The sequence below is a fragment of the Taeniopygia guttata genome, chromosome 9 (genome assembly GCF_048771995.1).
Source record: "Taeniopygia guttata chromosome 9, bTaeGut7.mat, whole genome shotgun sequence".
Taxonomy (NCBI): Eukaryota; Metazoa; Chordata; class Aves; order Passeriformes; family Estrildidae; genus Taeniopygia; species Taeniopygia guttata.
The window spans coordinates 11,481,202-11,497,098 of NC_133034.1; the positions used below are offsets into that span (position 1 = coordinate 11,481,202).

Here is a 15,897-nt window from a genome sequence, read left to right on the forward strand (position 1 = left end):
TTTTGTATTGGAAGCTTTACTTGTATTAGCTGTACTGAGGGGAGAAATCACTGTAGTAACTTTGATCCTCAGCTGTTTGGTACCATGAATCTTTGTCCTGATGCTTGTTTGGTTAAAGATGTTGGCTACACACCAAAAATGGGACTCCTCTTTTACCTTAAAAGTTTCCTGACTATGAATAGTCAGTGTTGCTATAGAAAAAGCATCCATCATAGAGGCCTCATTTTAGAGTAGTCTTGCAACAGAAGTTGCCCTTCAGTTAAAACATGTAAAACTGCCATTGTCTTGTTAGAAGCATTTTAATATAAATCAGAGTGAGTTCCTCTGTGAGATACTTGCTGCAGGTTTTCTTCCTGTCTTAATGGAGGAGAAAAAACATCAGAGAAAAGCTAAGTCAAAAATTCAGGTTGCTGCAGTTTGAAGTATGTTAATTTGGTGAGTGATTCTTAACGTAAAATCATTAGCAGAACTATCAGAAAATCATTAACACAAGGGTTACTAGAAACTTGAATGTCACTAGTGTGACTAATGTGTAGTTGGAATCGAATAGCTCTAATAATTCATGACAAAAAGTAAGACTTTTTTTGTCTTTTTAAATCAGGCAAGCACCTAAGAAAGCCAGTAAAGGGAATTTCAAAGTTTTGCTCACTAGCATGTACTTAAATCTTTTAATGTGGTCTGAACAGTAAGTATTGCATGGAGCTGTGGAAGCAGTGCCTCATCTTTGCATTACCTGAAGGGAAATGTTAAGAGTTTAATCTGGATTTGGCAACAATTCCTGTAAAAAGCTCATGGTTAGCAATGTATTTGGAACAAAAATCTTCATATTCAAGTATAAAAAGTTTACTTAGCTGTGTGTATTGTGTATTAGAAAGGATTATCTTCTTTTGAATTTGCTTTACAGTGTATGGAATAAAAATGTGTTTTTCCAGTACCCAAATGTTATGTGGCTTGCAAGCATATTATGCTATTTCTGTTTTTCTGACACAAGAGAGCTCCTACAGTGATAACTTCTCCAGGGTTTGTTGTCCCTAACAAGGTCTCTCTTAAACCTGCTGGGCTGCAGATTCTAACTTCAGAAACTGCCACTTCACTCCTAATTACAAATGGGATAGATGCACTTAATACCATAAATATTTTAATGGCTATTATTATTTAGTACCAAGTTCTCTTAACATTTTAAGTGTTCTTGTGAATGTGAAAAAGCATAATGCATGAGAGCATGGGTGAGTTTTAGTGTAAGGAATTGAGTTTTTACTTAAAGCTTTTTTTAATACTTCTTTTGCCTTTCAGTTTTCAGGAGAGGCTAGCACATAATTTGCACATCTGTAATTATGCAAGTTCCTCTCTTAAATTTGTGGAGAAATTGCTTGATTTAAACATTAGTTACAAGTGGTCATAAATTTCAGACCAGTTGATTTAAATGTTAGTTTAAAACAAATCCACAGATAATCTTACAAATCTTAATGTGCTCTTAAGAGAAGTTGCAGCAATGGCTCTACCTTCTTTTGAGAGCAGTTAATTATTTTGTCCTCTAAATTGCATAGTAACTTCCTTGTTGGGTATAAAGGGTTTCTGTTTTTGTTTTAAGCTGATAGCACAGAAGAGTTTGCACTGAGGTTCAAGGTGATGTATTAACCTACAGGTGAAGCCTGAAATACTTCTTAATTTTTTAAGTTATCTTAAAGGACACAAAACAAGAATTTGGTGAATAAGAGCATTACATAAAACCTGTTTCATTTGACAGAGAAAGTAACTGACCCCAAAGCAAGAGTATACTAAAATGTTTGTAGTTTTCAGTAGTAATAATAGCCTCACCTAAAGCTGAGGCATGGCAGGAAAACTGAAAGATCATTAAGGCACTGCAGTAGTGAGGTACAAGTTGGACTGGAATGGCAGGGCAAGAGTGATAACTGTCTATTAAAGAAATCAGGTAAAGCAGCTGTTGGTGAATAATACTGGATGTCATTTGGCCTTAATTTTTTTTTCTGCATGGGAAAAGTCATGATGGTGTGTATGGTCTTTGCTTCAACCATGCTTAAAACTTCCCTTAATAACAAAACTTGGGGGAGGGGAAAAAACCAAAACCCAACCTTTCCAGCATTATTCTGAAGATCTACACTGCTCTGTAGATCTTGAACTGCAACATAGTTTGCAATGACAAGTGTCTCTTGGCTCACTCAAACAGCTGTGGTCAGACATTTTAATCAGATTACAAATTTGAAATTTCCACACAGTGAAATGTGTCTGGAGTCCTGTTTCTAATGGGGGAGAAGGAAGGGATAGCAATCCATATTTTCCCTTATTACTTCTCCTATTTAAGGCTTAGTTCTAATTTAATGGTAGGACTTATTTTATATGCTCTCTTTCCTTTACTAGTGTTAGGTCCCTCTTAGTAGTTAGGTTCACATATGGTAGTGGAATTAATGAAAGTGTATCAAAGGTCCTCTTTGATAAAACACTTAGTTCTTCAAGATCTTCCATTTATTGGTAGAGTTTGGGAGATGTGTAGAAGAGGACACCTTTCTTCTGAACACAGCTGGCTGGTGGGACAAGAGAGAAGATCCCTGGACTGCTAACCAGGTCGTGGTTTACCATCACAGTCACACACACAAGCTCTCATTTGAGGTGTTCTTCAGGAAGTGCAGCCTGGAAGGGCCGAGAAAGCCATGCAGGTCAGTGCCTATGAACAGCTTAGTGACTTGACCATTTGATCTTTTTGAAATGTGCACAGTCTCAAGCTAAAAATAATACATATGATGATTGATCTGGATGCTCCTAATGGCTTGAAAAGTACCTTGAAAATTACAGTCTGCCACCTGTATTTTAGTGGATCCATGTGTTTGTTTAAAGCCTTGTGCTTCCTGCTGCAGTGTCACACTGTCAAGCAGAAAGCTGCTGCAGTGGATCTCATGTTTGCAAATGCCCCAATGTGTTAAAGTAGGTCAGAAATTGCATAAGATGCCAGTACTGGAAACTGCTGTAGGCTGACTTGCATATGAAAAGTCAGCAGTGCAACTGGCAAATGCACTCTGACAAAGAGAAATGCAGCCGTGGCTTAAAACATGACAAGAGAGCTCTCTGAAATCTCCCTAGGATATGAGTGGCTGTTGGAATTGTGAGATGTCTTTGCCCCTTCAGTTCATGTTCCTGCTATCTGCTGAGCCAGAGCTGCCTGCCTGGCTTGTCAGGAGGCTCACATTGTTCTTATCTGCAGGGAACTCAGGCACATGGCTCCTTAACTCTTTGTGCACCACACAAAATTCATTCTGTGTTCCCCTGCTGGCCAAGCTCCTTGGAGCGAGCACAGGACCCAGTACACTGCCAGCCGTGTAAAGGCAAGAATCTGTAGCAGCTCCTCCCCGGAATGGTTGTGATCAGTAAGGGCCAGAGGGAGTGTGGGGGTAAGTGCACAAATCTCTGCAGGTTCTCTCGTTTAACACCACCAAGCCCAGGGAGCACTGAGCAGGTATGGCATGTGCATTTTCTCTCTTCCATAGCACTGTTTCAGAGAGTTAGCACATTCCTGGATATCCAATTCATACAGTATTTTACCCTCTATATAGAGTTACAAAAACGTGCTGATGGAGAAGGAAAAAATAATTCTGGAAGTACCTTAGTCACTCCTCAGGGTGCTTGCTTGTTCTGCTGTATGTGCATCCTGTGCCCATGAAACCAGATCCACTTGGTTAGGAATGTCTCTTGGCCTGCTCTCTTCCATGCCCTTGTACTTCACTACATTTTACTTTCAGGTTTTTTATCTTTAAAGAATTTGAACACAGGAAAGGACAGTCTCCTGGTTTTTTTGTGGTGGGGTTTGTTTTTTTTTTTTGCTACTGATATTTTCATATAAACATTTCTAACACAGGTTTAAACAGTTGAATAAAACAAGAGAACTCTCAGTTGGGAGGATTATATCCATTTATAATCAGAGTGGGTTATATTTGGCTGCAATTATATTTTAAAATTATTATTATATTTTTAAATTATCTTTTAGTCCAGTGTATTTTTTAACTCTGAATGGTTCATTAGTCAGAAAATATACTGCTTGGTGATACATTTTCCAAAAGTTTGAAATATGGGCACTCCTCCATGAAATGAATGAATATGCAGTTATTTCTGAAAAATCTTCACCATCCAGGACTGTTTTATTTCCTGGAATTATTGCATCTCTGGTGGTATATGTGCCCATTTGTCATCATGCCAACCACCCATTTCCTACAGATAAATAATAGATGGGTCAGTACCAATCATCTCAAGAACACACACACAGTTGTACAACAGTTAAATGTGCTGGAAGGGCCTGCAGTTAATGTACAAACCTCAGCAGGTCCAAATCCTTCTGCTGCTGCTTTTGCTGCTCGAGGGCCAACAAGTAGTTGTCCAATAAATGCTCTGATACAGTTGACTCGGTCATTTGGCAATGGCCTCTAGACAGAGCAGCCCTATCATATCCAATCTTAATGTAATAGATTTAATACATTGCCTGATGACAGAAAACAGTAGGTAGAAGCTTGGCAGAACATTTAGAAGCTTTTCAGCCTAGATAGGATGTTTAGAACTTGGCTTTAGTCGTGCTAATGAGATGATGAGAAAATATCAAAAGGTGAGAAGGTTTGAAAGTAGTAACAGTAAAAACCTGGGCTTTCACGGGGCTTACATTAATTAGCCTGGCCATCCTGATTGCAAGGAGCCAGCAGCTGTGTTAACCTGTATCTTATTAGCAACAGTTAGAGCAGCTTTTTCTACAATTTGGTTAATTCAGTATTAACTATACTTAATGACTTGTTTATGGTAATGTGGAAGTGTTATCTTGGTGCTAGGATGCTCACTCCGAACTCCTGAGAGCCGGGAATGTTTATGGGCAGGTGGGTTACGGCGGTGCTCAGCAGGCCGCTGCCGCTGAGGGCAGGGCGAGCCCGGAGCCCTCAGGGCACGGAGCGGCCGCCGGGGCGCAGGAACCGCGGGCGGGAGCGCCGGAACCCGGGCGGGAGCGCAGGAACCGTGGGCAGGCCGGGGCACGGGCACGGGCAGGGGCAGCCGGCGGCGGGGCGGGTGCGGTGCCCGGCGGGGCGGGAGCCGAACGCCGCCGGCCCGGCCGGGCTCGGCCCGCGGGCGCTGGGGCGGGCCCGGCCTGTGCGCGCCCCGGGAGCCGCGGAGGGGAAGCGCTGCGTGCGGGGCCCGCTCCGAGTGCGGGGCCGTGGCGGGGCCGGAGCAGCGGCGGCTTCGCTGGGCCGCGAGCGCGGAAAGCGGCGCAGGCTGTGCCACCCCGAGAGGAGCCCGGCGGGCCGGGAGCGAGCACACCGGGGCAGACACGGGAGCTCGGCAAAGCCAGGCCGGGCCCTCAGGGCAGGCGTGCAGTTTCTTGGAAAGGATGGTAATGCGGGTGTTGTGGCCGAAAGCTGTCATTCCAAAACAGTAGGTTTAAAGCACGAGAACTGCCTCTTCACAAAACACATGAACATGCGAACACCTCTTTTTCTGATGCTTAACTAAGGTGTGGCCTTAAAGCATGCTGGCAGTTGTGGGAGCTCCACGGGTTTCTTTTTTACCTAGAAAATAACTCTTGCCTTTTCCACGGAGCAGCGTGGGTGCGGTGGGGCAGTCACCGCGGGCTGTCTGTGCGCTCACGCCCTGCCTTTCCCTGCAGGAACTTGTTCTCCATGTGCTGAGCCCGCTCCTGTTACTGGGAGCTCTGCTTGCTGTTTTCATTTCACTCTGCACAGCTGGAGACTTCAATTATACACAGGTCAATGCTAGGACATTTTCCTGGGGTTTATTAATTTGAAACGTTTTTTAACTTCTAAGTGTGCCAAGACACTTATGTCTTTGTGGTGTTTATTTATTAAAAATAACTATCTTGCTTATGCCAGTAGCTGCTGTAAAAATGCAGTTTGCTGCTTTTTACATAATATGGCGTTAAATTTAACTGTTGCTATTTAATATTTGAAAAATAATGTTCAGTTAATGGTGGCAGATTAATTGAATGTAATATTGTCATTGCTGCATAATCTGGACTTTAATGTCAGGATGATGAAAACTTGAGTTAGCACAGGTCATTTGAACCAAGGAGAGTATTGGCTGTGTGGTTTCGTGTATTGTACAAGAAAGGTGCTTAGGCAATTTTGCCATTTTGCATCTCTGTCTGCTACCTTATGCTGGAAGAACACAAACCCTTCTGTTTGCTTACTTCTTCCTTTTGATGTCATCTCATTGTTGTAGGCTTTTCTACCACTTCTTGTGCAGCTCTGCCTGAGACAGTGGTTTTCAGGTTTTTAATGGCTCTGTGAGTTGAGTGGCCAGTGAGAGATTCTTGAAGTGTTACAAAACCGAGCCTGCAATGACTTGTCCAGGGGGCAGCTGTAAGAACCAGTGGCCAGCAGTGCCTTCAACAATTTGGGACTTGATTTAACCTTTGTGACAGATGGGAAGTTCTGTGAAATATAAAGGAACAGTTTCTTCTATTTTGTTACCCCTGAACTGTGGTTCAGCAAGAAGAAGTCCTGGTGACATTAGGTTTTTCAGCCTTTTGAATGATTTCCAGTGGGAGGAGCAGAACAGGAATTCAGTATTCTGTGGGACCCCCAGAGCAGGCGGGTCCCTCCTCCGGCAGGCAAAGGACGCCCTACAGCACAGCTGAGCCTCTTCAGGAACAACCTACACGATCACACGGCTGGGGCAGCACTCGTGACACGGCACTCGGACAATGAAGTGTTGTGCACATTTATCTCCTATCCTACACTTGGGGTTGAGACAGAGTTTAATGAATAATAAACCTACACAAATTTGGGGGTTTTCTGGTTTTCCTGAATGTTTCCAGATATTTTTGCTTTCTAACAGAATGTGTGGAATTCAACAAGATTCAGTTTTAAATACTGTTATTTTTAACTAAGGAAAATATCTGTTGTTGTCTTAATATTTCCATTATTAGCACAGAGCACCTTAATCCTGCAGCAGTTACCATTGCTTGATTCCTTTTTTAGGAAACATACAGATTTACTTACCAGAAGAAAAACATGTTGATATGATGGTATCTGGTTGGACAGTCAGAGAAACTGTGACCAAAAGTATTTGTCATTTCAGAGAGCACTATTTGCAGACTTCTTAGAGATCCATGCTGAGTCCTTAGAAAAGATGAAATGGGCTTTTATGCTTTCACATCTCCTCAGTTGCTTTGTTGGGTTCCTGGGGAGGAGATCCCCAGCTGAAAACACAGCTCAAAGAAACAAGGTTCTTTAGAGGAGAGTACTTATTCTAACCAGGTTCACCATCAGCTTAATGTTTCAGATTCATTCTGGTAGTAACTTATGGAGCACTGACACAAAAGAAGGTAAGGATTTTTAGAGTATTTTTTTAAGAAGCATAAATAAGCCCTGAATATCTTTATTGTTGATATAAAGACTATACCCTCTCGTCCCCTCATTTCTGCAGTCGTGTTTCTTGCCCATAAAAAAGACTTTGTAAGTTTTTAGGTGGTTATTTGCCAAATCTGTTAATGAAAATGTTTTCCCAAATATGCCATTGCATTTTAGATGAAAGGAATTTGTGGTAGTTTCTATTTATTACACAAGAATGAACTTACAGTTTTGCAAGTCTTCTGCTATTGTCTTTAACCTTTACTTTCAGCTGGGTTGAGATTAAAAATAGTGAGTCATGGGTCCCCTCTGCATGTGGAGAAAAGCAAGCTCTGTGACATTACTTGATGTTTTCATATTTGGCAGAGTTGGAAAACCAACTCAGAGTATGAAGAGGGACTGCATCTAATGCTGCCTAAATTCTTGTCATTTGGATTCTTGCTATCAAAATAGGATGGTGTTTGGAAGGATACATGTTCAGAGTCTTATAGGTGTTGGAAGGGTGTTCAGCAGGATAGATCTAGCATGAAACTGGGGGAACACACCCTGTTTCTGGGCCTTTTCTTAGCTATAAATTAGATGTGTGTCTTGGATGGATAGGGACAACAATATTTACCAAAATGTAACACGTCCAGCATCTCTCCATGGATAATGACACAGGAGGTTGCTCAGAATGACCAGCCCAGGAGGACAGAGTTGCCAGGCTGTGGTTGCAATAAGCAAAGGATGCAAAGTTTCCCATTGAAGCAGGGCAGGTCCTTGTTTTCCTAACGAGGAGCACAGCCTGGCAGTGTTAACCTTGAGCGACCTTTTCTCTGCAGTGTTCCTCTCAAAGACAAGCTCGGTCCTGTTGCCTTGAAATTATTTTATTCAGTTCTACAGTTAAGGTTTATGTTTCAGTTCACAGAAAACTTGTTCTTCTCCAAAGCATACACAGCTTTCACCTCAGCCAGCCTGTCTGCTCCCCACCCCCATTTACAATGTACAATTCCCACTTGCAGCATTTTCAGTAAACATGGGATCAATTGAGTATACAGAAAAAGCTATAAAATTTCCATTAAAAAAATAACAAGTATTTATTTACAAAGTGTTTGCTACTACAAAGTAATATTTCCTATTGGTTCAAATATACTATTTGCTAATGCCAGTGTTCCTATTAGGAAAGTAAAACTTTGTGTATGCACTTTTCTTTATATCTTTCTCAGTGTTTAAAGCACATAAAATACTACCACATTATTTTTTACACTACTCCTAGCCACGTAAAATGTGGTAGTGGAAATTAACACTATTTTTTTCAGGACAAAAAATCAGCACAGCTTAATAGCAGACTTTCTGCAAAAATAAAACTTTAGTTTATAATTTATAGGTATTTGGAAAGAAAGAAATCTATGGAGAATTCAAAAATATGCAGCAAATGAAGTTGAATAGGAAACTTGGGCTTTCCTGAAGATACAAGAGTTTAGCACAAGAGAAGGGAGAAAAACACCAAAGTGTTTGTGTGATGCTCCGTGCCAATACACATCTTGGGAGAGAAAGATGAGTAGATTAAAAAAATTAATTACAACTTCAAATTCCATATAATTAGCATGCTTGTAATTGGATTTGTCTCTTCCCACCTACCATGTTTACAAAACCCTGCTTTGAGTTCAGCATTGAGGTCATTAAATAAATAGCTTTGTCCATGTCTGGCCTTGTTATTAAAAAGTTTAATTTAAAAGTTAATGGACTTTCAAGTGGTTTCTGAATTTTAAATATAAAAAGGAAGTGTCCCTACAATTACTTCCATGTAGAATATAGTGTATATTAAAAAGTGCTACTGTAAAGAGGGGAGGAGGGCCAGACCTGCCTTTTCTACCCCTTGCTGCATGTTGTAGCACCTTCAGAACATGGGCTGATGGCACATCAGCATTCAGAATTCATGAATCACTCCTCCTTGCCAAGGACTCATCCACTGCCAGATCATCCCCCAGGTGCCAGCAAACAAGTCCTGCTGTAAAACTCTGCCTGTGCTTGCTGGCCAGTGTCTCCTGATGCTGAGTAGGATATGCAAACACAAAGCTTGTGCCTTGGTCCCAGGGCATGGTTTGCAGTCAGGGCCTGAGGAATGAGGACAGGCTCACATCCTACTTCTTACATGTTCATTCAAAGTAGGATTCATTTTTTTACAGTAGGTGCTTGTGAGATACAGTGTCATAACATTTGCATATGCTTCTCTGAAGTATTTTTCATATATACAGCATGGCCTTTAGGACAAGGGAACGTTTCAGAAACTTGTATGATAGGTTGTTATTCAGCTGATGCTTTCCTGGGGAAATTCCAGGAGATACACTTAATCCCTAAATTAGTACAACCAAATCTACTAATTGTTAAGTTACAATAGCAATTTAACAAACCCATCAAAAAGCCTGGAGACTGGTTTTGTGGACTTAACCTTTTCTAATAGTTTTAACTTTTGTGGTCATTCAGAATAGTTGTATGTGACCTGAAAATGTCAGCAGGAAGAGCTGTGGATATGTGATGTTCTTCCCTCCCTGGCTGCCTGGCTTGTGTGGGTGGGCAGCACAGGAACCAGGCAGTGTGAGACATTCTCCTCTCTCAGCCTGGAGAGGAGAATGGACTAAAACAAACCCACCAATAAAGACTCAATTTGTCTTGGAAAGTTTCTGCATAGATGAGTTTGATTTGCATCTCCAACTGGGTTTAAATTTGACATTGCTGTATCCTGCTATCCCATGCTGTCCATATATCTAAAGTACCTATGCCTGGAGAAAGTTGAGTACTTAAGAATGGCATTTAGGGAAATCAGATTTAGGTGATTGCACTTTTCTAGCCAATACAGAAGATGAAGAAGAGATGCAAGCTTGGGCTGCTGGGAGGTTCCTGTGTCTGCTTGGAATGATCATAGCTCTGTTACAGAGGCTGATCTGACCCAGGTTAGTCTGCTTTTCTTCTTAGATAAATGCAAAAGTATTTATTTGCTCCATATTGGTCCTAAGTAGGAGGCTTTCCCTTGGGATTTGGATGGTTACATCTCAGATGTTACTTCTGACCAATTTTAAGCAAGGATATTTGGTGTCCTGCAGTTTCGGTGGATATCCTAAATGTCGGACTCTTCGGTACTGTCAAATATATGGAAGCAGAAAAGAAGACATTTTGGTTTTGTCTGATCTCTGGGTGGGCAGGCAAGGCAGTGTTAAAGGTGGAGAGTGGCTATACAGCTGAGATAAAGAGTCCTTGCAGTTGTTACTGCCAGGCTGCTGTAATGAGCACTCCTCCCCTCCCTATCCAGTGCCAGCTGGGGAGGGATCCATGGATGCCACCTCAGGCACTCAGACTGAAGGAGCTGGGGGGCTCTTGCACATGCAGCTCGGCAGTGACCTGGAAGGACAATAATCCTTTGCAGATGGAATGAACAATTGGGATCAACATTGGTTATGGGTATTTTTTGGCAATATACCTGGACTGGGGAGAGAAAAGTTATTCACAGACTCTTAAAAATACTCACCAGACAAAATTCTAACAGTTAAAAAGGAAAGAGATAATCTGATTTGGGAACTTTGTTAAGTCTAAGGAATGAGTTTCATGAAGTTTTATGGTATCGGGATTGGGTTGTGCGAACACCTGCCAGTAGAAAATTAAGTACTTAGAGCTTTTCATGTGCTCAGGTAGGTGTGTGATGTCCACAACATCACAAATGATTCATTGGTGCATTGCTTGCAGACAGAAGCCAGAATTCAAGAAGTGGCACACTTTTAAACAAACCTCCATAAACAGGTCCTTGGCTCCTGCCTCCCCTGTCCATCACTACTGCTGCAAGAGGCACCACTTCCCAGTGCTGACACCTGGGACACCTTCAGCCTCAGAGTGACCCAGCTGCAGCAGAAGGATGTCACCTCAAAGTATGGCTATTATTAGAATTTTTAAAATCAAAAATTAAAAAAGCACACATAGTCTTTCCCCAGCTCATTACATCTGGTTATTTAATATAATGATGTTCCTGAGAGATTCCTGGAATGAAAAGATATAACTGAGGTGAGTCAAGCAGAAGATAGCTTGCTTTGGTTTGTTTCTCTGTACTGTACCCTGTGGTACTAGCTTTCATTTTAAATGAATCCAAACCCCAAACATCTTTAACTTGCTGAAAGGAAAGTCTTTACAATCAACTGCCTGGATTATTTTCAGCTAAAAAGGGCCAGTTAAGTACAAAAAGGAGAACTGCCCAGAGTTCAAATATGGTCAAGTTTCAACCATATTCTTGAATTGGAGTGGTGGATTTGGTCAAAAGAGCACTTGAAATTTTAAACCTTAACTGTGGAATTCTATATTCAAGCATCATTTCATGTATGAACATGTACTTGAAGGCCTCATTTTTCTTTAAAAAACAACAGGGTTAAAATTTGGTTATTAGGCCTTTTTACATAATATCACTTGAGGCTGATATAGTTGACCAGCAGAAGCCCTTCTGTGGGAATTCTGTATCCTCAGCAATTTCTAGCCACTCAAAAGGATTTAGGGGTATTTGCAAGCTGTAGTTTAAAAATTAAAACCCCCTAACCAAAATTGAAACACCTACAGCAGGGCTTTTACTGGGTTTATGGTGTTAGTTTAAGTCATACCTTCAGCTGAACTGATCTTATTTGCTAGATACACACACTTTCTGAGATTAGGTGGACTGTTGGCATTAATTCCAGTGTGGAAATGAGAAGACAGGTGCACTTTAATACAATTTTAAATACCCAAATCCACAAACATTGTGTCAGATTTCCATGTAATAGAAAAATGCTGAATCCCACTCGGAGTTTTTCATCTAGATCATGAAGCTGATAACTTTTTCTAAGTCAAATTTAGATTTTTCAAGCACCACAAAATTAGTCCAGAAATAAAGTTGTTTACTGCACTATAGCTATAAAGGCATTTACATACAGCATTATATTGCTTGCAGTCAAGTGCCTCCTGAATGTATAACCAAGAGAGAGTGTTCAAGACACAGAAACATCACTTAAATTTATCTTAAATATAAATTGCATAAAAATCTAAGTGTCACCTTTTTCTTCTACAAAGTATGATCTAGTACCAGTTGCTGCTTTATTCCGGTCAGTGAATGTCAGGGATATTGCATGAGACAGGAGATGATGAGGGAACTGAAGAGAAAATGGGGAAGCCAGTCTTGGTTATGACCATTTTCTTGTGGAAAGCATTTGCTGGGCTCTCAGCAGGAGGGAGGGCCTGTGTGCTGAAGCAGCTGAGTGTAAGCACTGCCATGAGCTCAGTGAGTGCTCTGTGGTTTGTTAATATTCTCAACCCCCTCGTTACTCACAATTGCAGCAGCTGCCTTTGGTGAGGTCTTGCATTTACCTGTTTTGGTTTGCAGTTTTTGTGTCTTTTTAAAATATGGCAGCTAAGGTCATCAGGAATGATGGAAAAGTTTGCCTGAGACCATACACAGGTGACTGTGGCTGGATAAGGCCCCAAATTCTCCTAATTCTTAGACTTCAGTGTAGCCACAAGACTGCAGTGCTTCAGCTGAACTTCATCCTCAACTGCTACTTGGCACAAGGGATGCCCAAGTAAAGAATTTACTTTTGACTTACTTGTTTTGCCCTTTGTATTCAACTAGTCCAGGAAAAATAACTTTTAAAGCCTTGGTTCAACTGTCAAATAAATGTTATTTGCTCCAATATTTTTTATTTTTTTATCTTTATTTATTTGATAGTTTGATGTTTGCCAGAAAGCAAGCAGCTGTGCGGGCTGCAGCTCTGAAGGGCACAGACATCAGTGGAGGAAAGGTGTCACTGAAGATCTTCCCTCTGTAAAGCAGATTCCAATACATTCCATTTCTGGGTGGGAAGCCTTTTTTGCCAGGTTCTTATAGTTCAAAGTGCTGCTCTTTAGGAACTGTTTAGTGTTTTGCTGTTTTTACTTTTTACACTGATCTTGAGTGGGAAGTGTGAAGAAAGTGTAACATTAAATGTGTCCCTAATGTAATTGTTGGGGAGAGGGAGGTATAAATACTTTGGAAAATATTTCCCTCATAAAGTATTCCTTAGGATCATGCATATATAAGTTACCTTTGATCTGTCCTTTCCAATGAAAGCTTACTGACAGGGCGTTTTTGAAACAGCAATGGGTTTTTTAAGAATGAAAGTGATGATCTGTTTAAATGAAATGTCAATCATGAAGCTGACAAATCCATAGTAATATGTGTGAAGTACCTGTTCCCTTCTCCCCCCATTTCAAAAGTGAGTCACTTGGCTCAATGCACTGACTCTCAGCAAGAATATCTGTTTGTATCTGTAAAGCTTTTCTGGTATGGAGGTAGTGTTACAGATTTGTGGAAGTGAGGGGGTGTAAAGCCCTCAGTCTGCTGTTGCCTGTGAGCTATGAGCACAGGATGGTCTTAACAGTCTTGCCCCAGGGGTGAATACCACAGCAGGCATTTTAGTTTGCGCATTTGCTATTCATTTGTGTAAAATAGCTCAGTCAAGAGCCATACCTACATACTGGTGCTGCCCTCCTGGTACTCCTCAGGCGCAGGAGTCTGAACTATCTGTGAGAAGTTTCTATCTGGATGCTTCTGTTTGTAATGTAAACGTGGGGGTGGTGCTTGTCTACTCCTCACAGTTTTACCTGTCCTGCGAGCAGCCAGCCCTGGGCTAACTCTGCACATGGCCAGGCAGCTCTTGAACTGGAGCCTCATTGTCTCTCTGTAGCTCAGGCTTGATGCTTTTGGATCTTGCTGGCCTGAGTGAGTGCAGGTTTGGCTGTAAAAGATTATGTGGACAGAGCTCAGGCTGTGAGAGTGATGCTGCCATTGCTCAGGAGAGCAGCAGCACAAGCTGCCTCATCCCCTGACACAGGAACAGAGCCAGGACAGCTACCTCAGACAGCTGGGACACCGGGCAAGCACCTACAGACAGTGGGAAAATGGGAGAGATTTTCCTCGTGAGAAATAGTTAACTTAGCGGTTAGGCAAAGTCCTGGACACTGCAACACCATGGGAAGAGTACACCTACAGTGTATTTTGCATTGATATTAAAGATTTTGGGTTTTTTTAAAAGGTCTTTATGATTGGATGTGATATTAGCTGTGGAAAACAGCCTCCTGCTGCAAGTCTAATTTAACAATTCACATGGGATATCTGTTGGGTAACTTGAGCCACAGATTATTTTATGTGGTTTGATACAACTTTCAAAGGTGCATCAAGGTGAGTGCTACTGATAAGAAAGTCTGTCAGAATCCAAGCTGACCAGATTGCAAAACATTAAATGACGTATTGTTGAAATTTTATTTTTTTTCCTAAGAACCTCAGCCTATGACTTTAAAAGTTATGTGACCTACCCACCCACTCCAGATTTCAAGACTGTCTTGAAAACACACTGCCTGAGATCCTTAACATGGTGGGAGACCTTTTTCAAAAAACCAAGACATGCTCTACTATCAAAGGGATTATATAAAGTTAGAACAGTAAAGGAGAAGCTACACTGAATATGCTGTAATCTAGAAATACAAATTTTTTACTTATTTTCCTTGAAAAAAGCTGGTGCAGAGAATACTGTTTTTTTCCTGACTGTTTTAATAATGGCTAAGAATAATCACTTATAATAAATTAGGCCTGCAATATAAATGAACATATGAACCTTTTATACTAATGTTACTTGTTACTTTTAGAGTATCTAAAATGGATATAAACTATTTCAAGATTCATTTAATCACTTGCAATTTATATTACTTTAAGAATCTTCTATACAGCAAGTTGAACAGAAAAAAGCAAACATTTTAACAGCCCCTTTTCCCTATAACCACTTTCATACAAGATAGTTTTAAATAACGATTTTAGCATATTTGTGTGCGCTCTCTCTCCCCCATTTTCTAAAGGCAGCACAGCCAAAAGACAACACAAGAATTGGCTTTTACTGACTGTTTTCTTCTCCATCTGAAAAAGACAAGGGGAAGACGAAGATTTGAGTCCCAAAACAGAAAAGATGATCTTAAGGTTTACTTTGCCAAATCTCCAGGGACTTTGTTATTTTCCTCATTATAGTTTATAAAACCCACTTTGCTCTGTCTCTGCATGTCACTCTGTGTTCAGTTACACAATTCTTCAATTTCAGCTATGGATAAACTTGTTTTGAAGCTTCCATTTTGGTTCACCAAATGCAGTGGAAACCAAGGCAAGAAACCAGTAAAATCCAAACAGGAACTCCCATTAGGAATATTTGAGCAGCATTTTGTATATTCCATTTTCTACTGTCCTCATTCTGGGGAGGAAGAATCCTCATCTTCATCCTCTTCGTCTTCCTCGTTGAAGGAGCAGGGCGTCTCCCCCCGGGACGCTGCACTGCTGGACTGCTGACTGCTAGGGGCAAGCAGCTGCCCAGTTGCTAAGGCCACTTCAGCATCCAAACACAACCCTGGATTCTCACTAGCAAGACAACAGAAAGGATGAAGTTTAGAGGGTTTCCCATGAGGTTTTAAGCTTTTTCTTTTTGGCCTCAGCTTTTCCTTTAGTCGAAGAAATGAACAAGGAGAAAACCCAAAGTGT

At 41.1% G+C, this 15,897-nt stretch overlaps 1 protein-coding gene across 3 annotated transcripts in view; it reads right to left on the bottom strand.

Moving 5' to 3' along the window:
* Window positions 1–8,205: 8,205 nt before the first annotated feature.
* TFDP2 (transcription factor Dp-2) overlaps window positions 8,206–15,897 on the bottom strand; it is a 56,506-nt gene continuing 48,814 nt past the window's right edge. For all 3 annotated transcript variants that reach the window (XM_041718173.2, XM_041718172.2, XM_041718174.2), the window contains one exon: window positions 8,206–15,777. In XM_041718173.2, coding sequence (XP_041574107.1) covers window positions 15,609–15,777 — 169 coding nt within the window. In that variant the 3' untranslated portion in view covers window positions 8,206–15,608. The remainder of the gene's footprint in view (window positions 15,778–15,897) is intronic.